This window comes from Apis laboriosa, unplaced genomic scaffold (assembly GCF_014066325.1).
Source record: "Apis laboriosa isolate Shangri-la unplaced genomic scaffold, ASM1406632v1 scaffold11_cov152, whole genome shotgun sequence".
NCBI classification, from domain to species: Eukaryota; Metazoa; Arthropoda; class Insecta; order Hymenoptera; family Apidae; genus Apis; species Apis laboriosa.
Genome location: NW_025221020.1, coordinates 3,529,721 through 3,555,233, shown reverse-complemented (window position 1 = coordinate 3,555,233; position 25,513 = coordinate 3,529,721). Strand labels below are relative to the sequence as shown.

At 29.5% G+C, this 25,513-nt stretch overlaps 2 protein-coding genes across 16 annotated transcripts; one reads left to right on the top strand and one right to left on the bottom strand.

Moving 5' to 3' along the window:
- The first annotated feature begins 672 nt into the window (after positions 1-672).
- On the top strand, positions 673-4,377 carry LOC122719881. Its single transcript, XM_043946118.1, has 4 exons — positions 673-1,036; positions 1,165-2,145; positions 2,208-2,831; positions 2,920-4,377. Exons 1-4 carry the CDS (start codon positions 909-911, stop codon positions 3,590-3,592), a joined length of 2,406 nt encoding a protein of 801 aa, XP_043802053.1. The 5' UTR covers positions 673-908; the 3' UTR covers positions 3,593-4,377.
- A 1,278-nt stretch (positions 4,378-5,655) lies between these two features.
- Positions 5,656-25,260, bottom strand: LOC122719805 (probable phospholipid-transporting ATPase IA). 15 transcript variants are annotated; one of them, XM_043945994.1, is made up of 23 exons: positions 25,058-25,259; positions 24,780-24,980; positions 16,505-16,853; positions 13,251-13,489; positions 13,060-13,158; positions 12,874-12,984; positions 12,546-12,793; positions 12,188-12,468; positions 11,821-12,115; positions 11,531-11,757; positions 11,058-11,434; positions 10,841-10,978; positions 10,619-10,771; positions 10,300-10,497; positions 10,111-10,210; positions 9,795-10,039; positions 9,595-9,720; positions 9,377-9,517; positions 9,191-9,309; positions 8,980-9,114; positions 8,799-8,903; positions 6,478-6,575; positions 5,656-5,979 (listed from the first exon to the last, which is right to left on the bottom strand). In XM_043945994.1, exons 3-23 carry the CDS (start codon positions 16,836-16,838, stop codon positions 5,834-5,836), a joined length of 3,915 nt encoding a protein of 1,304 aa, XP_043801929.1. In that variant the 5' UTR covers positions 16,839-16,853; positions 24,780-24,980; positions 25,058-25,259; the 3' UTR covers positions 5,656-5,833. The 15 variants fall into 15 exon arrangements, with proteins under 15 accessions (XP_043801929.1, XP_043801912.1, XP_043801921.1 ...); XM_043945977.1 differs by lacking the exons at positions 24,780-24,980; positions 25,058-25,259 and adding exons at positions 17,973-18,189; positions 19,705-19,937; XM_043945986.1 differs by lacking the exons at positions 24,780-24,980; positions 25,058-25,259 and adding exons at positions 17,973-18,154; positions 19,705-19,937.
- Positions 25,261-25,513: the final 253 nt, after the last annotated feature.

Genomic DNA, 25,513 nt, shown 5'->3' with positions numbered 1-25,513 from the left:
AAAAAAAAAAAAAAACCAATATCGTCCATGACACAATGATATAACGATTAATAAAGTTTGGTTCGATTGATTCACTTTTGTGACAACTTGAATCTCGTCGACGATGCTCCGTCGAAAAATTACATGCAAACACGCCCTCTAACAAAAGTGATCGGCTTACATCACAACTTCGTTCGGAAGTTATTAACCTCTCGCGAGCGGATTCGTCGTACAAATCGATGGTCGTGTCAAAAAAAAATTAACCGGTCGTGTATCGAATCTTGTGTAATTTTTTTTCTATATGAATAAAAGTTCGACTCGATGCACCAAACATGTAAAATCAAATCTCGTCATCGTACGAGGAACTCCGAGGTGGATCAAAACAGGATTAAAAAATTATTGGCCTCCGAGTATTCAGACTTCTCCGACGTTATCCTCGTGGAATCCCCGTTTGCCGAGACGACCAGGAACGGTCGTGGAATTCGACAAGTTTCCCTCGCTCTTACGCCTTCGAAATTAATCGTAGCTGCCGACGTTTTCAACGAGAACTCGCAATTCTTCTGCCCACGTACCCTCGATCCCAGCATCGAAAGTTTCGAGCTTATTTCAGTGTATCCTTTACGATGCGTCAACCTGAGCATATTCAGCAGAAGACGTCGAAAAACCTTAAAGGCAAGGTAGACATTTCACGAGAGAAGGGATGAGAGAAAAAAAAATATCGTCGCACAAAAAAGCGACAGCTTTCACAACTTTCGCCAAGTATTTTTCACGAGTGTAACGTAATTGAATTGACGCGTTGACCGATAATTAAATACCGATTTAGATTTATCGACGGAAGGGTAAACTATTACGAGCTCGGAGGTATACAGAGAAGAAACATTTTGTGGAAGAAATGGTGCGAACACGTGGAGAATTTGCTCGCGAGCAAGATGAACGGGAGCTCGTTGTCGGAGACAACTGCTGCAAGTTCATCGAGCAGTACAACCTTGTACATCCTTTCCTCGGAGATCGAGATTCGGAAGAACTCGAAGAAAAATGGGAAAAGAGCAGTGTGCAGGTGATATTAACGAATTTAATTTTCTAAATTATTTTCACCTCATTTTCTTTTCTTTATCTTTAATTTCTTATCTTTATCAAGTTAAAACTATTACATCATATCTAACGTGATTCACGAATCGAAAACAGAATATGGACTCATTACGGAGGCGCAGGTGATTACGCGCCTCCGACGTGGTGTCAGAAGGATTTGTATCTCGGGCCATCTTACAACGAGTTGATGGACGGTCGATACGCCCCGATTCCCATAAGATTCGCCGGTGCCAGCCTGGAAGATATCAAGACCGAGCTGGAGGATTTCTCACCGATCAAGATCGAGAAAATGACGCGTAGCTGGCCTACGTGTCGGTGTTTCAAGGAGAAACACAAGAACGACGTTCTTTGCGACGTACTGTTCATCAGAGATCACAATCGGAAATATTACAATACGAGCAAATTCTACACGACCTGCCAGGGTTGCCCCCGTAACCACTTGCAAACGAAGATATTGGAGGATAGAGCGATCGAGAAAAGGAGCGTGTGGTACAGGCAGGAAACGTTGGACGAGGCGCTCGCGAAAGAGGAGAGGGAAGAGGCGAGGAGTCCTAAAAAGGGTCTGACGAGAAGGATATCCCGATTCGGTTTCGGAGTGCCGGAGAAATGCCACTCGGGATTGGTTCTCGGCCCGATTAACGCGGACCGCGAGTTCACCACGGATATGAGCGTGAAACAGGCGCACAATTTCTACGCTCTGATGGAAAACGGTGTAAAGGTTTGGGAGGGCAAGAAGAAGGGTCGATGCAAGTCGTTGTATTGCAAACACTTCAGGAGATACGGTATCTGCACCGCGCCTCATTTTCATTACGCGCTTGGCCCCTGGTCGGTCCAACCGGGAGAACGGTGCACCCTCCAAGGTCGAAGATCGTTCAGCTTGGTCACGATACGCCGACAACCGATCGACTCGGAATTGAAACTTCCCGTTTCCCGCCGCCAATTGGCGGCCAGTATCTCGTACACCGCGCTTCAATCGGGTAGGTTTGGGTCGATCGGAGCCACCACGAAGGGCCGTATCGTGTTGTTTTGGACACCGGAATATTGGTACAGACCCAAGCCCGCCTCCGCCGCTTACAGGTAGTAACGAAAGAGAACGGTTGGAATAGGGATTTAAATCATGGTTCGTTTGTTCGAAACAGGGAGGTGAGGCAACACTTGACCCATTTGAGAAATTTTCGCCAAGAGAAGGAACGGCCGTCCAAACGGAAGTTGTTCGGCAGGCGAAAGAAATACCAATACGAAGATTCCATCATTGTCCCCGAGGAGAAGTACAGTTTCCTGGAAAGGATCTTCTCCGGTAATGGGTCTTGCAAGAAGAAGAAGAAGTTGGAAAATCAAGAGAACAGTACCAATGATCAGTTGAGACGATTATTGAGAATGGATTTCAGAATAACAATTTGGGATATAAACAGCGACATCCTGGCGATGCAGTTGACTTTGATCGATCGCGATCTCTTCGTTCGTATCCCGACGGAGGAAATCGAGATATTGGTATTTCAAAGGAGTTCGAGGAACGCGCCCAACTTGGCGGCGTGGATAGCGTTCAGTCATCGCATATCTTGCCTGATGGCGAGCGAAATTCTGGCCGTGAAAAAATTACCCATGAGAAGCAGGATCGTCGCGAGGCTAGTGAACGCGGCCAAGAAGTGTTACGTCATGGGAAATTTTCATTCGTGCAGATCGATCTTGGCCGGATTGCAGGCGCCGCCGATTTTCAGACTTCGAAAAACGTGGAATTACTTGCGCACTCATCACGCCAATAGGTATATTTAATATCGTTATATCGTTTTTTCTTACTTACTAATTTCCGTTACAAACGTATTCGACGAACGATTCTTTTGATCGATTCAGATACGAGACCATGGAAAGACTTTGCAAGATTTACAAACATCCGTGCACCCAGATGTATCGGCAAGCTTGGGCCAAAGTTGAAACTTGCAATTCGTCCTTTATGCCATACGTGGGCCACCTTTTGCTCAGACTTTTGGATCTGAATAATTCGAACAATTGTCACGATACCGTTGTCCACGTGCACGATGGAATAAAAAATGCAAACGATCTTTGTAAAAAAATGTCTATAGGTATAATTAAGGACACGACATCGAGTCGTGATCAGAGTAATAATTTGGAACAGAAACAGGAGTGTAGAAAGAATATCTTCGCTTCTATTCTAACGAGAATGAAGAATAAAAAGGACGAAAAGACGATTTACGAGGAGAAGTCGGATGGAACGTGGACGATCAAGGAACAGGATTTAGCGTGGAAATATTTCTTTCGTTGGTACAACGCCGTTTTGAAGAGGAAATTTCGTCACAAGGAAGAGGAAAGATTAAGGGATATGGATCCGAGGATGAAACGAGTTATAGACGTCGTGACTTGGATGGTGGATTGTCAGAGACGGGCTCAAGGATACAATTTTCCAGGCCACTCGTTCACGAAGGAATTTTTGTTGAAGACTCGATACAGGGAGGATCGGGAAAATTTTTTCATCAGCTTGAAATTGGAACCCTCGATGATAACTTGAACAAAAGAATTTAAGGAAACTTGGCAGTTTATTGTCAACAATAAGAGAAAGGAAGACGAATAAGAGAGCGGAATTTTTAAGTTATTATTATCACTCGAGTATTCGTTAGATCGTCGAGATAGAATTAGAAACGTGTTAAAAAAAATGTATAAAAATCATTTGATAAATAGTAGTGATTATTAAGTCTTCCTTACGAATGGCTGAAGTTTTCAATGCAATTTATGTAGTCCTCAAACGGCATGATTAATCATCGTCATCGTCGATCAGGAATAAGTTGTACGCTACAATATAACGGTGGATTAAATAAAAAAAAAAAATAATAAAAAAAGAAGAAGAAGAAGAAGAAGAAGAAGAAGAAGAAGAAGAAGAAGAAGAAGAAGAAGAATAACGAGAAAATAAAACAAACGTAAAAGAATTGTAGAAATTAAGTAAATTTATATATACTATATATATATATATATAGATATATACATTTTTATATACATCGATCATTTGCTGAAACAGTGTATCTACATGTGCTTTGTACTTACATATTTATATATATCGTTTTAATAAAAATTTCAGATCCACTTACAATATATTCGAACATCATTGATTAAAACCATTTTCTAACAATTACAACAAAATAAATATCTTTTTTCATCATGTTTTTTTATTCTGAATATAGATATGAATATGTATGTATATATTCTGAATATAATGCACACAAAATTGTTGCTATACATGTGCACATATTGTTTCTTCGATAAGATTTATTCAGTCGTAAATTTGAAGAAAAGAAAAGAAAAGAAAAGAAAAAAAAAAAAAAAAGAAAAGAACGTTTATAACGATCGGAAGAGTATAAATCTCTTTCAAAAACGTAAAATTCTTCCACATCAAATTCTTCTGACTAGACACAACTATCGTATATATACAATTGTAAAATTGCAGTCGATTCGATTTTAATAATAATCAACAAAAACAAAAAGGGAACGAGAATAATAATCGAGTAAACGAGTACGATCCACAATGTTCTTTTAACACCTAATATCACGACAATCGACAAAACGCTATTTCTTACTCAATAAATATTACGTATGATAACTTTTTCCAAATACTTTCTCATTGATTTGATAGCATATATTTAGAATATACGTGTGTTTGTATTTCTGTTCAAGAATTGAACTTTGTGTCGCCTTACGTATCGCCGGTCACACATCGAATCGCATCAAATCATTCCATTTCGTCGTTTGATTTTCAAGTTTTCGATGATAAAAAAAAAAAAAAAAAAAAAAAAACCAAGTTCCCTTTGAACTACGAAAAACGGATTATACATTCGAGGTATGTATATAATAATTATCTAAGACATTCCAAACTAAGATAAAATGCGTTTAGAAATGCAATGCATCTAAATGCACAAGACAGCAACGATAGTCATTACAATGATTATCAAGAATATGAGTTTTTATATAATGAAGTTCGAGATATATAATAAATATAATAAATCTCATAAGAGTATCAAAAACAATTATCTAGAGCAATGGTTCTCTACTGATGATACATATACTATTCATGATACGTCAAAGGCAGCTAATTAATATCCACTTATAATATAATGATGAGCTGGACAATTTGGGCAATATACAATTCCGTATAAAGATTTATATCGTCCAAAAATTTATTTTCATGATATTTTGTATATGGTTGTCTCAATTCTGAATAACTACGGAGTAGTTTAAATGAAAAAATACTGACTTTGTTTTTTTTTTTTTTTTTTTTTTTATAATTTTAGTCTCCTATCTTAAATTTATATACCTTGATAAAGTTTTTAAATTGATTTCAGAATTTATGAAACAGTTGAGAACCGCTGTTCTAGGATATATTTATTAGTATCTTTTATTATTTTTATTTGCAAGTGATCTTAATGATTGAAAAAAAGGAATATTTCCTCCTTAGAATTGTCCTTTGATAGTCTTTCTAATACTCTTTGTTACAAGGCCCATCGTTAAGAACCGTTCAAGATTTTCCTTGTTTCAAGGAAAGAAAAATCGAGATGTTGAATCAGTCGTGAAACAAAGTTATTCAGACAGGCGTTACGTAGGGCTTGGCGAGTATCGAATTCCTAGGAAAATTTTTCTCTTCTTCTCTTTCTCTCATTTTTTTTGAATTTTTTTTTTTTTTTTTTGTTTGTTTTATCAGTCGAAAAAAAATCTATATATAGAATATACATCTGTGTACTATTTCTAGCTAGTAGAATTAAGATCACATGCCGCCAGGTTTCGGAAGATTTGTATCGTAAGCTCTGATCACATCCGTCTGAGTCACCGAGCCTCCTTCCTCTTGAGAGAATGCAAATCCATCTGCATCGCGCAGCATGTGCAACAACAAAGATTGCAACCTATTAATCTCTGTTACCACAACATTAAAGAATCAAAACACATGCAATTTGCAGGAAGAAAGGATTAGTTATAATTTGCTGTAATCGATATTTATTGGAACTAAATTACTTTTGTATAAACTACGTTTTGGAACTACGTTTGAAGATAATGTTCAAGAACAAATAAAGATTAGTAAAAGATTTACAAGTTACAAAGATATTAATTAGTGTAACTTATAGACTAATAACACAGCGTATATACACTGTTAAGGCGTATGCACGTGCCAATATTGTGAGAAAAATTGCTTATTTTGAAGAATATTTTTCTTTATATTAAATAGGCGGAAGCCGTGAATAAGCGCGTGCCCTTAACAAATACATTTGTTAGTAACAAAGTATTAGTAGAGAAGAAGATACAAACTGATGAGCTTGAGAAGATAAAAAATTCTGTACAAAAGAATTGTTATACTTGTTTTTCTTTCTCTTTCTCTCGATTGCAGCTCATCGTTAAATAGATGGCATAACTTACGTGATAGTTCCACTTCGACATTAACTCTGGAAGCGGCGTTTGATCGCCTGGTGAAAACACTTTTTACGTTTTTCAGTAGCCGCGCCGTCTCCGTCAATCTGGAAAGCCGTGCATTCAAAATTGTTTTAGAAAGACTCGTTTGATTGGTTGTCCTCATCCTTATAGTTCATATTCGATATTTTTTTTTCTCTCAATAATATTCGATGAACCGTATATTTCGCGTGTAACCTTCTCTTCATTGGCTATCTAATTGTTATTTATCTCTAAAATGATTCATGCGGTGCTATTAATAATATTAACAAATATCGGTGCGATTCTTTTAATTCGTGATGCCTTTGGTTGTTCTAGTATCTATAATCTATTAAAATTTCTAAGCTTGTCATCAAAATTTGGATACAAATCGCGTTCCTCGAAAACGTAATTCTATAAAAAAAATATTTAATACCGAGGATCAATACAATAAAGATGATATTTCAAAGTGTTAAAATATTAATAAAATATGAGAAATATCTTCTACGAGGTCATAGCTTATTTCCATCCAACTTTCGACACAAAAAGAATATTAAAGTTGCATTAAAAGATTTCGTGATACATGTATTAATAAGATTCGTACTGGGTGCCATCGCAAGCGAAATGTCGAACAATCATGCAATTTGATTAATTAGCAGTGCTTTTGTTTAAATATAGAAAATTGCAAAAGCACTACGAGTTTCATACTACTTGGGGTACTTACACCTCGCGAGCTCGGCGATGGCATGCACAGGCCTTCACGGGATACCGCGAATAAAACATACCAGAAAACCGCATTAACGAAGAGAGTTTTTACTTCATCATATATGACGTGATTTTTTTTTTATGATCTGACAACTAGAGAATTAATTTACTCTCGAAATATTCATCTGTTCGTATTATCATTTATCATTTTACGATTACATTTTATTTCAATATAAATCTAATCGTAAACCATATTACCAAAATACAAAATGACTAAAATTAGTACAAAGAAAAAAATCCAAGTTCCTCTACGTTCATATGTGCGGTATTTTTAAGGAAATCTTGCTTTTTTGATACTACTACTTATGCACATAAAATAGTCACTAGCCCATATTGCAAATTATTTAATAAATTAGAAAGAAAATCTCACTTAACATTAATACAGAATAAGATGTGAAATTAAATAGTGATGAATTGAATGTTAATAAAAATGAAAATTAATGTCAATGATACAAAAAATGTATGGTTAAATAGAAATACGTTTAATGAATATTTTTATTTTTTTTTTTTTTGTTAATATATGATGTTTAAATTTATGAAATAATTCTAATTTTCTAAGAAAACAAAAAATATATCTTATTTGTATAGATATAAATATATATGTTATATATATTAGATTTTATACTACATATATGTTACATATAAAAGAACAGCATATTCATAATAATCTGTAAATATAATACTCAATATAATGAAAATAAAAAATTAAAGATAGTGGAAATTAAAGAGTGGAAATAGGATAACAGGAAAACTAGGAAAACAGGTAAGAAATAAAAACATCGAAATGCTTACGGATTTCAAAGTGGACAGGAATTTGTAGAAACGTGAATTCGTTAAGGTCATGGAATACGAAATGGTGCAGTTGAGACATGCTCTGCATGGTTAGTGAACCATAAATCCCGTGCCACGAGCGCAATCGGGAAGATTCTGATTTTATTTCGCCTTCGTGGCGACCAGATTGAGGTCCAACACCGAATTAACCATCGCCTCTTCGAATACTTCCTGTTATAATTTTTCTTTTCAATTAAGATGATTTAAAATTTTAATTATAATTATTGTACGATATCTAATATAATAATTCATCATTCGATTTTTGAGAAAAAAAAATAGATGCTACTGAAGCAAATTAAATTAATATCTTTTTTAAGAAACTGTATACTGCACTATATGCATGCATCTAAGTGATTAGTTATTTTTGAAAATTTTGTGAGAATTGTTATTCATTGTTATGTATCATAATAATGAATGTTTTTAAAATTCATTAATATTATTTTACTATGAAGTGATGTTATTAATATATTACATTCAACAAGCCATGCATATTGAACATTATTTAATATAATTTTGTTTTTAATAATCTAATTTTCATGCAATATAAATATATCGTTATATGTTTATATATGAATTTATAATTTCTTGCAAAAATTAATATTTTAAAAATTATCGATATGAATTATTAAAAGTATTGCTTCATCATGAAATTTTGATTTTTAACTAATAAATTTCTATAAAATACAATATAAAAAAATATATATAAAAAAACTTACGAGCTTCTATAATCGTGACTATTGAATACATCTCCGGGGTCAGATTTTCGAATCTCATTTTCTCTAGCTGCCGCAGTTACGGATTTCCAAATTGTATTCTTGACTCTAAAAAGATATATTTCGAAATCTATTAATATATCTAGATATAATATGTTAAAATATTTAATGCATGTATACTCACGCCTTAACTGTAATATCCATAAGTAGTACTGCTGATGGTATAAGTACCAAACCCAGCCAGAATACAGGTGAAGAAAACAACATTCTATCGTTGCCTAACATTACTGCACCCACATTTAGAATAGGCCAAAAATTACTGAAATTACATTAATAAATATTATAATTTAATATTTTTTCATGAGGATAAAATAAATATATATTGAGAAAATTACCTATATATTAAAATAAACAAAAACCAAAGCATAATAGATCCCCACATTGCACAATGAGTGACCCATGTCCAAGAGTTAATTATTAATCCTGCTTTTCCACACACCGTTACTACAACATACTATTAACAATAAATAAATAACAATGTAATTATTTGATAATTGATTTCATTAACAATTAATACATACTGTGTATACAAAATTTCCTAAAACAATATAACCACCATCTCGGCCATTTGCCCATACTATTCCTTCTTTTAGAGCCAATAATGATAACCAATAAAGAAGAGATGAATGTATTAAAGCATTTGCAATCCATATCCAAAATACCTGAGCAAATAATATCAAGACTATAGTATAAAAATATATATATCAAATACAACTAATAACATGAAGAAATATAATACTTTAATATTAAACGATGATTCTCCAGTATTTTTTGTGGCATATAATGCTGGATGACTTAAATGAGTTTCCGCAGAACATACTTTATCAAAAAGTCCCATAGCTAATGGAGGTGCTGCTGTAAATACCTAATGTAAATAATATATATACAGTATGTGAAATGATTTATATTTTAATGTCAAAATATAAATTTATATCTTACAACATTGTAAAGACCAATCGACCATCGCTCAAAAAGAATTTGACCACTCCAGCCAGAATAAATAGCAAACCATAATTCAATGACATAAAGACAAATATTTTTGTAAAATGAATAAAGTATAAGTTTGCACATCCTACTATAATTCCATGATCCATGAACAAATAATAAGCGTTTTAAAAAACGAAATTGTGCAATAGAATAATCCGAAGCACAAGCTGCTTGAAGACCTTCAACACCAGAAATACCTAAAAATGATAAAAATTGATAATATATCTCTTTTGTTTGTTAGAAAGTTAATGAATAATAATAATCTTACCAACACCAATATGAGCTTTCTGGATCATTGCTACATCATTTGCACCATCTCCAATCGCAAGTGTTACAGCTTTTTTATTACTTGTAATCAAATCAACCACCTAAAAATTTCTATTAGATTATTATTTTTGTTAAAAAATAATAAAAGAAATTATATAAAAAACTTAAATATATTTGAAATAAAAATCACCTCAGCTTTCTGCATTGGTGAAACTCTACAACAAATAACAACTTTGCAAGATGAACATAAATCTAGAAAATCCATTCTAATATCACAGGATAATGCATATTCTAATGTATTTCCATCTATGATAAGAGCTACATCATTTTGACACTTTAAATCAATTCCAAAATCAAGACAACGCTGTATTATAATTTCTCTTGTTTTCTGTAAAAAAATATTGAATTTGAAAAATTTTCTTAAAAAAAAAAAGAAAAAAAAAAAAAAAGAATAAAAAAAGAATAAAAAAGAAAAAAATAAAAAAATATTATTCTCAATTTTCTCTTACATCTAAAGACGATTCATTAATTATGTACAATGGCATTCCATGTGTAATTAATCTACAAGAATAGCCAATATTTATAGCAGTTTCTTGTTTATCACCAGTCAATACCCATACATTAATGTCAGCCTGTAAAAGAGCCTGTATTGTTTCTGGTACCTACAACATTATGAATTCTCTTTTAATTATTCATTTTCAAAAATGAATACAGAAAAATAAATATCATACCTGATCTTGTAATTGATCTTCAATAGCAGTTGCGCCTAATAATCTTAATTTTGTTTCAATAAGATTTGCGGCATTTTCGATCATATTTTCACGATTTCCTAAACTAATTATTGCATTATGATAAGTTTCACGCCACCACTATTAAAAAAAAAAATATTGTATCAATTTTATTATAAATAAATATAATATATTTAAGCAAATAATAAAAAATATGCACCTGATAAAAATTGTCAGGTATATCTGCAACAGCAAAACAAAGTGTTCTTAAACCTTCAGATGCAAATGCTTCCAAATGTTCTAAAGTTATATCTCGGAAATCATCCAAACTATTTTGTTCAGGATCACTATTCTCTAAGGAAATTGGGCACAATCTTTCATAAATAACAGAATCAGCTCCTTTACAAAAAAGTTTGATTTTTCCTTCTGGTGTTTTCACAATTACTGACATTCTTTTTCTAGCTGAGGTAAATTCTATTACATTTAATATTTCATAACGAAATCTTTCACCCAAAGTTACTATTTCCACATAAGCAGGTGTTCGAGTATCAAATATATAGTTAAATTTACGTGCTCCATCTACCAGCGCTCTTTCATCTATTTAAATAAATAAATATAAAATTAAATTATAAATGATATCAAAGACTAAATTAAAAATAATATTAAAGAAATCTTGATATAATAATATATTACCTGGAGATGCAGCATGATAAATAATAGTTTCGTCAATTTTCTCGGGAATAACAGTATGACACACAGAAAGCATAATCATAAATTCATGTACTACTTTTGCATGATTTGCAGCCTTTTTATCAACACGAGAAAGATCTTGTACTGATCTTCCTTCAATAATATCTTTAATTAATTCGGTATTGATACTAATACCATCTTCGTCACCATTTAAATTTGGATTTGGTAAACTATAAAACATTTTTTTAAATCATGAGTTAATATATTAAATGATATTAAAATAAAATACTCACTCATATATTTTGCCACCAATTGAACATCGTTTAAACTCCATTACATTTTTTGTAAGAGTTCCAGTTTTATCAGTAAAAACATAATTAACCATACCAAGTTCTTCATTAAGATTACTTGTACGTGCCATTGCTGGTGTATCTGTATCTGCATGATACATTTCTATATCCATGTTAATAAATGTAGCTTGAATATATCTCACTACTTCCAATGTAACTTGCAATGAAATAGGTATTAAATTATTAAATAAAATAATAAATGTTAAAAGATTAAAAGCAAAATTTTTAGTCATTTCCTCTGAAACATATAAATAATTATCGTATAATTTTAAAATAATTTATAATAAAATTAAAAAATAAGTTAGTTTACCATTTAAACCTAAATACCATAATCCATCACTATTAGCTTTAGTCCAAAGAATGTTAAATATTGAGGATAGAAGGCACAGCAAAAGAAGTATAAAGAATAACATGAGTATTTGTGTATTGGTCAATCGATCTAAAGTAGATCTTTTTAAAGGTGCAGTTGTAGTATTATTTTGCATTAATTTTGTATCATGGCCTGTGTAAATTACTACACCAAATACCCAACGTGTATTTCTTAACATTGCACCACGAAGCAATACTTGATCAGGTCCCAAAGGTACAGATCTAAAAATTGATTTATAGATTTCTTACATTTTTTGCATTTATAAACTTTTTCAAATTTTTACAACAAATATTCATACTGTTTATTAGATTCTCGCAATACTCCATTAAATTCATACAAATGTCTGTTTGGTGGTTCACATTGAATATTTGCACGAAAATTCATTAATTCAGCAGTATCTAAGAGACTGGCAGTGTCAGGATGGGCTTGTCGTATTTTCAAATTGGTCTCTCCATCCAAATTGGCAGTCTCTATGAAAGACATACTCTGTGGCTCCGATGATGATAATAAGATCAAGTCAGCAGGAAAGAAATTGTTGTTGCGGACCTATGCATATTAAAGAAAGCGATTCTAGCAGGAATACTAATAATTACCACATCCATGATCTTGAAGAAAATAGGTGCAACCTTAACCACATCACCAACAGTAATTTTCCTCCATTGTATCCATTGCCAATGACCATCTCTTAAAACTTCTACTTCACGCATGTTAATTTCATCATCTGCCCTATGCCTTTTCTAAAATATTATAATATTTTGTATTATAGAATGTATTATAGTATTATAGAAAATAATATGTAATTAGATACTTACAATATCTTCGACTATTTCCTTTAATGCAGATACACTAAGAATAAAAATTAATGGAACCAAAGTTGTATATCGACCGGTAGGTGATACATCCGGTATTTGCTAAAATTAAAAATAAAATATTATTTACTTAAAAAAAATAAAAAATAAAAAAAAGATATACATATTTAAAAAAAAAAGATGAAATTTAGTACCTGCATGAGAGCGATGAATAAGAAGAAACAATTACTATATCGACGAAATTGTTCAAAAAGAAACATAGGTATAAACGAAAGACATGAGTACTTCGCAGTTGTAATATGATTGTTTCTATATTTCGCTGGTTGATGAGGAGCATTTATAAAAACTACTCTTTCTTCACTGCTATCGTGTTGATGTGAAGACCGTTGATCGTCACCTTGGGACCCACCATTTTCCGCCCTTACAGGACCAACTACGATAAAATATATATCATTTTATGTTATTCTAATATTTTCTTTTTCATTTAAAGCCTAACAATTTAAAATATAATTTGAATGAAAAATTTATTAATACTTTTTCATTTTATCAGTTTTCAATAAATAATATCAAAAATATTTTTTATCCCGTTTCAATAATGTAAAAATAATTCACGTGTTCATTTATATATATAAATATGATATATATAGATGAAAATATAAATTATTTTTATATATATATTTTTTTTAATATTTGACTTACGATTTTGAGCGTATAGATAAAGATGAAACCGGGATCTGAGTTCGTTGAACCATTGTATCACTTTTGTACCAGCTATTTCCATGTTGTCGTTTATTAAATGAAATGTCTTTCACTTTACTTGTCTTTGGCACTTCGATTCATATTTAATGCATAATAAAACACTATTATGAACGAAATCTAACATGTCTGATATTCCATTAATGATAATGTAATATTATTCATAGGTTATAAAACTATTAATATGTTGGATTTCTTTCTATTAAATTATATTAAAGATAATTTAAATTTGGATTATAAAATCCAAACTTGATTTAAAAATGAAAAAAAACTTAATGATTTTACTATATTATTTAAGAAAATGACGTAGTTCGATTGTACTATCATCTTAGAGGTTATAATTGCATATCTAAAAAGAAATTCTATAAAAAAAACTTCTTTATTCGGTCAATAAAAACGTTGAACAATAAAAAATTCGAATATCACTAACATAAAATTATCATTAAATTTTCATTTTAACTCATATATATTAAAGATTTTAAAATAAATTTATATTAATTCATAACTTTATAATTACTACTATAAAATATTAAAACAAAACATTAATGATAAAATTATAATACATAAAAAAATAATAAAAAATTATCATATTATTAAAAAATTTTGATCATATATTTATTATAGAGTTAAATTTTTAAAAAATTTACAATTGATATATACATTTTTAAATATATTTGATAATTTGTGAAATTCGTAAAAACATTTTTTCAAGGATAGCCGAATATATCTATATTATGAATAATAAATATCTTGATGTAAATATTATTATTTCTGTACATACTTTGGGAATATTAAATATTACCAATATTTACTACATTCAGATCATATTATATACAATAAAAAGTATATAATATGAAACATTAGACATGAGTATTGAATGATTATTCTTTGATAATGCACATACATTATTTCACGACATGCGTGTACGCAAAATATTTGAGCTTATATATCCTATGGTTTCTCAACACCAATCATGTAATAATTATTTCCGGTGATATATTATCCATCGCACTACTAAAACAGTTGTGTAACAAGTAGCTGAACAATATCAAAATAAAAAATAATGAGAGACAATCTATTTAATATGATGAGATTATTAAATTAAATATCAATAATGATTAAAAAATAAAGACACTGAAAATTAATCAATATTAAATTTAAAAAAATTTTAAATATATATGAATATTTCAATTGTTATAATAAAAAAATAAAAAACAAAACTAATTTATGGTGACATTTTTTAATATATTTGACATTTTATAAGCGGCAACGAATTTTTTCAATTAATAGAAAAAAGTAATACAGGCAATCAATATTTTATGAAAATCTACACACTTTGCATAAAACAGTAGTTAACATACACTGATCGAACACTTTTCTACTCGAAATAACGATCGGTTAAACAAACTACATATCTGCGTCATTGTGACAGAAGAAGCCTCGCGCTTACCGCCACACCCCTACCGATCTAATGGAAACGTGAATTTATAATATAAGCTTATTTAATTAATCTACATAAGATTATTATTTAGAATCAAAAATACTTCACAAAAATTCTCGAATTAAGAATTTCCGTAACCATATCACGCCTGCGAATTTTCGGGAGACACTGAATTTACTTCGTAGGTGGCACTGGTCATCATCGGTTTTTCTACCGCGGTATATATAGTCTACTAGATTGTCGACGATTGAATAATTTATACATGCTAGATATTTGGATGATTTTTGGTTTAAATTAATATTCAAATTTTATTTGTAATTTTAAAATAAATGAAAAAACATAACAAATATTAATATAATTAAAAAAAAAAAACAATTTTGAATAGGAATATAATTTAATAAATGAATATACCTATATAATATTTTATATCTATATGATATTTCTAATATATAATATATAATACCAAAAAAGTTGTTACTTGAATTACTAAAAATATAAGTTCCTAAGTTTAATACACTAATATCAAGAGGGTGTTCGCAAAATGTGACAGCCCTGTACACGTGTTACCCCGAAAACGCATGCGCCTGCTACCGGCAACAAGTTGGCGTCAGCACCGTGCTGTACTCCACCAGTATTTTCCATGAATACGGAGATATGTAAGGTTGCATCAATAAACAACCTCGGTGCTCGTAGACTATAGGCCAAGGACACTTCCGCTGGGGTGGGTTGGAGGTAGCTCCGCACCACTGATATTATACCTTATTGGACAATCCGTTCATGCTATTTTGATGGAAATATAACAATGCATGTGCAAAATATGTATAAAGACGGAAAATCTTATTTTCATTTTTTTTCAATATATTAAAATCAAATTTAAAATCAAATTAGAGCAACATTTGAAATATTTATCATGAATATCTAACAGTATGTATAACAATATTAAAAACACTGAATAAATATTACATAATTTAAAATCTTGACATTTAAATGTGCTGCCATATTTAAGTGCCATACAAAGTTGCATTATGTACGTTAATCCAACACTAGGTCTAAAATCACAGGTATAACTTCTATCGATCTATATTATTTTTATGTTTTTTATTATAACAAAAAAATAAACCTTTTAATTAATTATTACAACCATTTTACAAGCATTTATAGATTACGTTCTATATACTACCTCCATTACTGACAAAAAAAATCTTTTCAATCCTTAATTATATAAAATAACAAAACATGAAGACATCTTACCTTCAGAACTCGTTTCGTGCGCTCCAGCTTCCTGCAGTTCGATGTGTTCACGTGTCCTTCGATGTCCAGTCGCCAGGGAATCTATATGTAGGCCAATATTATCGACGTTATCGATGTTGCCGAGGTCGATAGGACTACCGATGATATAAGGCCCGGATTGTTCTTGGATTCCATCGTTTGTTCGACCAGTTACAGATGATGAACTGTTACGAACACCACTGTTTTGTGGGGATGTACTGTCCATATGAGGTATAGAAGAAAGATCCGTCGGTGTAAATGGACGTAACAAGCCAGGATTGGGAACCTGGGGGTTCCCCCTGGCACTTGGTTGCATTGAACGTAACGGAACCTAAATCAGATCAAATGTATTAATGTAACTAATAATATCTATGCTGATTGTTTAGTTTCGAGACAAAAATTTGTTAAAAATTTGAATGATTCAATTACTTAAATATGAAAGAATGAAAATTCGAATTTTTATCTATGTAATCTATTTAAAATTAAATTTTGTTTAACTAATGATGAATAATATCGATTATTAGAAGTCGGCTATGTTTTTCATATGATAAGATAATATCATAGTAAATTATTTCAAATTCTCTAACTTCTGAATTAATATAGTTGGCATAACTTTTGGATCAGATCCCAAATCAACAATGCATTTTCTTCTGCGGTATGCGATAATATAGCAAATACTTAAAATTACACAAATATATTTTGAAAACGAAACGAGCGTAAATGATGATTATGATCAAGTATTAAAATATAATAGTTTTTGACGAATGAAATCCACAATGATGCAATGCCTTCGATGTTAAAAATATCTACAATATCTAAAAACATGTATATTTTAAATTTAAACTGTTTTTAAAGAATCATATTTCCATAATTCTGATTTATGTCAAAATTTGTTTACTGATTATATTAATCATTTGTAATATACAAAAAAAAAATATTTTGGAGCGTAACAAGAATTAACATAATTATGATTAATTTGATTATTTTTTAAAAATATTTTCTGGATGCTCTAAAAATGTTTGTATATTAACTTTATACATTAAAAGCGAAAGCAAATATTGATATCTTGGGTGTGTACAAATGCATCACTGTTAGGTTTTGCGATAATTAACAGTCATACGATAATTCATGTTTGTATGAGTGTAGTTAGTCTAGCAGCAATACGATTATTAGTGAATCAATAAAAACCTATTAAAAGAAAAATAATTCCAATAGTAATGGAATAACATTGAAAAAAAATCTATAATGTAACAAAAATTTTTTTTACAAAAAAAAATAAAATGAAAAAAAAAATATTTAAAAATTCATGTAAAATTAATTTTTGAATATTGATTTTTTTTAATCATTATTATGTTCATTATAATATAAAATAATTTTATATTATATTTTTTTTATTTATAAAACAATATATCTTAAAGTAATATTCACATACTAGTATCCAGTTACTCACTACTTTTAATCGAGTAGGCCAAGGTGATTTTCTGACGGTCGTTCTTCGACCGCGTTCACGAATTTCAGCCTTCGAAATTTTGTATCACGTTTTACCAGGCCTTTGCTAACGTGTGCATGTAAAAATAATTTATTTCATCTAATCTTTATTATACATACACTTTGTTGTAATTTTAAGCGAAACTGTTAACGATTCATCGATATTTTAGTCTTATCTACTATATTAGCAAGGCACTTCGATACATTATAGAAAAAAATTAACGCAATTTAAGTTTAATGGAAAAAAAAATATATATATATATATAACAAGATCCTCATCTATGTAATGAATCTCTACATCAAAAGTTTCAATTTCGTCACGGTCACTTATTCAACTAAGATTCAGTAGTAAACTCTATTCTCTAGCCAGACAAGTTGTAGAATAGATATCGCAATTCTTTTGCAGAGAAATAAAATATTCGAAACAACTCGAAAAATAAATTCACCATAAATAGATTGCGTTTATTACGTTCAAATAACGTATAGATATATAATCACTTTATTTTTTAAAGCTATTCTTTTATTTTTAAGCTGTTGCGAAGAAAGCGATTGGTTCAAAGCTGATTTCGAAGATTATGCACAGTCTGTAATATATCGATGAAAAAAACACCTTATCAATAGCGCATTGTAGCAAATACTGTATATAAAATACGTTTATACTTGTGAAATCCTCCGTTACATAAGAATTCGATTTTTTCTTGAACAATTAATCATTACTCACGATAAAATCACTCAATTTTTTTTACAAAACATAGATACGCTATTATTGATCAAAATGTATAAAAGATATAAAAAAAAAGCAATTTTTTGGTAATGTTATTAATTATCAAAAACTACATAAACAATCGTTTATAAAGAATAAAATTTTTTGGAGTTGTCATCTATGCACTTTGTTGCAATATCAAATATTTGCAACGAAAAAAATAAATAAAAATCGATCAATGAAACGTTCTAATTGTTCTAATCGACTGATTTTATTAATTCATACATGAACATACTGTTATATATATATATATATGTGATAGATTTTTATGAATTATAATATACGAATGGAATATATCAAAACTGTGATAAAAAAGAAAAAATAATCATATAATTTTATTTATACTACTACGAATGCAAATTTCAACGATGACATAGATTGTCTATGTTGAGTAATCAAAACACTTGAAATTTATATCTAATCAAAATTAACGCAATCATGATGCATCGTATCTAATTAAACATGAAATAAAATTTTCAAAAAAAAAAAAAAAATTAAAAAAATATCAATAGCGATTGATGAAACCGTATACGTAAAACTATACACGTGAAACCATAAACGTAGTAAGAAAATTTGTATATTTTTCAAAGAACGGCCAAGTTCTCAGGAAAATATTTTCTTGGCATGGCTAGTTGTCATAAAATCCTTATTTCAGATAAGAATTTCGTCTGGTAAGAAGCACCACGACATATTATAAAATTTTACACTGATAAGCTTTACGTATTCACTTCATATGCTTTTATATCCCGCATCTAATCTATTTCACACAAAGATGATTCAATATTTTATTACGATAATTTCTCTTTTATTTAAAATTTAAAAAATATATATTTTGTTAATTCAATTTTTATCACATTTAAAAATTTCTAAAAACAATTGAAACATTTTTAAGTTACAATAAGTTTTTTAAGTTACAATAAGTATCACGAACCAATAAAATACGTATCGAAACACTGTTCTTCGAAATAACCAATCGCTGAATACCACAAGCTAGATAACGGTAATAAATTCGTGATTAGTTTAACAAGGACGTTTTATGCGATAAAATATTGTCAAATATATGCAACGCGCGTTTATTATCCATTAACTTTTCCATTTTTCTCGATGTCCCTAAGACTAATACGCGTACACGTGTACTACTTCGTCTCCCTTCCTGAACGCGGGTTTCCATGTCGACGGGACGACGTACACTATTACCTGACAGACGTGTCGGCTCTCGTCTCTCCCAGATATAAACCACCTACGATCTTCTGCGCGTGCCATTTACTCGCTTCGACTTAGTCATCATTCGATCGCCAAATTAAGACAATAAAATCATGTTTTAAGTATGTATTATTGTATTTTTACTAAATTTCTAATGATTAAATACGAACATTTAGATAAAATAGAATAGAGTTAATAAAATCAATCGAATTATTCTGATATATACATAAAAATTATTGCAAGTTTTACAAATAGATTAGAGAGTAGTTTCCGTTGTGTAGCAGCTGCAGGAAGTGAATTTACGTCAAACTACTGTTGTTATTCCTCACGCATATTTTCATGTTTTAATTAGTATGTATTGATAGTGATAAATAATTAGATAGAATAAATAAATAGATCTTTGTATCACGATGCTATAAAAATTGAGTTGGTAATATAAAAGGCTTGAAAATAGTTTTTGTTGCATGTCAAAGATAAGAAATAAACCTAAAGATTCATATCATTCGCTACTGTTTATATCAATTAAAATGAATTGATGAATATCTATTAAAATATTTAGCGATATATTAAAGTTTCTTATATGTTATATAGAATGCATTAATAAACATAAAAAATATTATTTATTAATATAAATATAAAACAATAAGATGAATATAAAAATAAATTCTCAATTGATTGATAAATTGATTGAACTTATACACTCTTGCTTAAAGAAGTAAATAAAAAGATGTTTAATAATCCTTAAAATTAAAATAGTTAACACACATTATCTATAATATTTAAAATACATATAATATTATTAAAATATATATATTACTATATTAAATTTTTAGTAAGTAAATACTATTCTTTTTAATAAGTAAATTCTATTCTTAACATGTAATATAATACAAAACGACTGCAATATTACACTACAATTACAACAAATTAGATCAAGAATTTTCTTTAAAAAGTTTTTGATTTTTTCTAAAGAATTTTTAATCCCTTACATTATACTCTTAATACTTTATTGATGTATAAGAAATGACATATATTTTAAAAATCGATTTTCCAATACGAATATGGAGATGATTCATTAAATTATACTTTGTAAGGGGTAAGTATACTTTGTACATTTAAAGAATGTTTTGATATTCGAAATCGTCCTTCACTCACAACCTATATTCCAGATTAAATATCCTATCTGTTTCGCACGGTCAACACTGCATCCACATTTATTACATTCTATGCAATATGCACATGTTGTCGCTGCGTTATTACCACTCTATTTATCCTACAACTGCACGTTCATATTATTATCATTGAAAAAATGCAAAAACTACATGAACATGAAACATTTGTCAAAGAAAAAGAAAGCTATCACCTGTATAACATAAAATAGTCATACTGTTTTTAAAAAATTATGAAAAAAAAATATATATAATTATGCGGTTAAAATAATAATAAATAAATCGATCGAAAGGTTATTGAATAATTAAATTTCATGGATTCGAATATAATTACATAATATACTTAGAGTTTGGGAATCATAAATAATAAGAAACATAATCGATTCTATCTAAATCCCGTTATTACCAGGAATCGCTCTTTAACGGAAATGGATTGCCGAGACTCGCAAAGGACATTACACTTTTAACCTATCCATGAAAATGTTAATCCTCCGGAGTGCTTTTATTTTTATCGATTTTCAAGCTATATACAATTATACGATTATATACATAAAACGTTTCATTTTTTTGTTTATCGTGGTACTGTATTAGGTGGCTACGATTTGCCATTATTTACACCAATGACGCACCCACATATATTAAATTACATAGAAAATTCCATATATAAATAAATATATCGAGAAAAATTATATCGATCTAATTACGATGGAAAAGAGAATATATTTAATTATGCAAAAATTTCAATATTTTTTAGAACCTATTTGCACTGAAGTATAAATACCGAGGAAAGCTTACTAAACAACTATATAGATGATGAAAAAGATTGCGTGATTTCTATAATTAGTACATAGGCATAGTAATTTTTTGAAACAGAAATAAAAGCGAAAAAGAATAATCGAGGAAATGGTGTAACAAGAAGGAGCGGCTCTTTCTATTGGTTCGTCCAATGGGTGCGTATACATAGTTATATCTAAGTCTGTTTATTTATGAGGTTAGCTTTCGTGTTTGCAATCGGCACGACGTTGATGCCGAACTATAGGATATATACATTATGCCACACCCTACTCAAAACGAGATTCTAGTATATTTTTCTTATCAATAAATCGGAAAATAAATTAAAAAAGAAAATAACAGAACTGTAATATAATCGATAAAAAAAACGACTTTTTTGATTAATTTATATGGAAGAATCGTACACGAATGATTTGATTCGCGTGCAGATGGAACAACGAAATCAAATCCTAGTAGTTTTTAATATTTCATGTTACAATCAGGGAATCTTATTGAATCATTTTGAATGTAATATCTAGATATCGAAAATAAAATCAAAATAATATATGTTATGGAATCATTTGTCAAAAATTTATTACATTTATTAAATTTATATATTTCTTTGACAATTGTTCTTAGTATTTAATGAGAAGTTCTAATTGACAAAGTTATATTTAAAAATATTTAAAAATATTTAAAATTACGAGAATTTTTCTATTTTTTTATGTTATAACGTGAAAATAAATTGGTCTAAATAAACATTTCTCTAATACTATATTTAGACAAAGGTAATTACATAATGAACTAACATGTTAATTATAATATTACAAAATATCGTATTATGAAAATATTATGTTGCAAAAATTCGATTTAATATTCATTTATCGACAAATACAATATTAGAAACATTTTAGCACTAGTGAATTGCATTTTAATCATGCATGTAGGCAATCTTCCAAATCACGTTTTTGTAATTGGCACTGGTTGAATTTTGGTTGTCAACGTGATCATGTATCTACAAACTGTTCTGAAACAGGTTGTCTTTAGAAACATCTGTTCCGTACACGTGATCGAAATGATATTCCTTCCATTACGAATATCAAGCTACCTGTTGATGTAGACACAGATTTTAAATTGATATTGAAAATAAAATTGAGTTTCGAAGTAAAATCATCTCTATTCTTAATAGCATTATTTTGAAGATGTATATTTAATAAATAAATCTTCGATAAAAATAAAAAATTGTATTATTTTAAATAAAAAAGTTCAGATTTTCTTTCAAACTTCTTTCAAAAAAGTTTACGATATGATCAGTTGGTGCAATTCATTTAAACATTATTCAATATATAGGAAATAATTTTATAATCGGTGATGAAATTTTTGCCAACTAGTTTTTTATGAGACTGACATGGATTTGTGAAAAACCATTCTTCTCAAAAATAACCCTATGAAATTGGGACGAACGAATTGAAAAGCTGGCTGATGTTCAGCGACATATGTAATTCACGTGAGAGAAAATTTGTTCCGCGTTTCATAGACTAGCTAAACAAAATGCACGCATGATGGACTGTCGAAATAAATTAGTACAAGAATAATATTTAAACAACCTTAAAACAAAAAATCTAATTATAAAAAATATTGTATACATTGTTTACATAAGAAAAAATATGAAAATCAATTAAAGATATATTTAACAAAATCAATGACATTTTGATATTTCAAAAACAGAGAGAAAGAAATATAGTTAGATGATAAAACCTATTCAGTATTAACACGCTAACCGCATATTGATCATTTGCGAAATTATAGCAAGGCCATTAGTCCATATTGTTGAATGAAAGAAATAAAACGTATCGACTTTTCATATAATGGAATACTAGAACTAGTATAGTATATATATCGGGTGTCGTGTTAAGTTGTGTTATCGTCATGCAATTGTTTCATGAGCACACACGTGTAATGCAAACGAGCAACTGCATAAAGATGTTGTACAGTTAGGTTAGGTCACCAAAATCGATGCATTATGCAACAAGTAGTCAAACAGAAGTGCAATGCTCAACCTATTCGCGTGAAAATTCAATAAATATAATTAGTTTATATGTATATATCAATTTTACTAACATTGTCGATGACATCGATATACATAAAGCATTGGAAAAATAATTTTTATTATTTTTTCTCATGAATAACTGTTTCGTCCTTGTGTAATCATTTATTTTAATTAGAGATGATGCGAGTACTTATACGACATAACGCGTAATATCGAGTTAAGTAAGATTTCAATTTGAATTAAATATAATTATTCTCATTTAAATTACATTTCATTAATGATTTCTATATTCACTATTCTAATTAAAAATAGAAGAAAAATTATAAACGAAAAATAATATTATTGATATGATTATATGATTATATGATTATATGATTATATGATTTTAATATTAGTATAATTATATTCAGAAATAAATAAATTTATAATTGAATAAAGCAAATTATGTATAAATTTTTTCAATAATTCTTATTCTCTACTTTACAATGAAAAAGTTGAATGAAAATGTAATGTCTTAAATAGAATATTAACATAAATTAAAAATTGGATATTAAATTTATATAATGTAAAAATTTATATATATAAGTAAAATATATATATATATAAATGTATAAATAATTCATATTATATTTCTATTGTATACATAATAATAAATTTTATAAAATTTGTAAATAAATATTATCCATTTATAATGCATTTGTATTGCAATTATAGTTTATTCTCTACAACAAATGTAACATTTACAATTACAATATAACCTCTAATGTTATGTACATTTCAGAATAAAAGAATAAAATATTTAAGTATACTTACAGGTACTGAGCCGTATGTCCGTATCAACTATGCTGTCATATGCATGTTGCCAGCTTGTCAGCATTTCACAGCGTTAGAAGATAAATCCAAGCAAACTCCAAGAAAATTACACAGCATGCACTAATACACGAATTATAACCACTAGTATATTCGTTTCGCACCCAGGAAAAGTGGTATAAAAGAAAACGTCTTACACTTAACCTTAACAAAAACATACGATATCCAACTATAGTTAACAGATTATCAATGTCAATACAATGGACTTGTCCTGTGCTTACTTTTAATTTTTGACTTTTTCTTTCTTTTTAAAACGTTTCAGAAATCTGCTCGAATTCGTAGCTCGAAAGCGATACTTCGAAGAAAATAAAGCCGCATATGCGACACTATTGAGATCTACGTCGTCTGTCATAGGCGCTGCCTAGATTCTAAGGACTAGAAGTAAAGCACGTAGAAGTAAAGTACATGTGATGGAATCGGTTATTTATTATTAACCCCCAGGCCATGGGCGCGAAACAACGTATCCCTCTACAAGTATCATGGCGCCATGCGCTCAGAATAGTTCCATTTTCATTGTTAGATGTCGTTATATATCAGTGCAAGCGCTCTCTATGATAACATAAAAATATCTAGCAACTAAATATTAATATATCGGTATTTTAAATTTAATAGAAATATTTTTTAAATTTAAACATTAATATTAATAAATTATAAATTTTATACTTATTAAATATTAA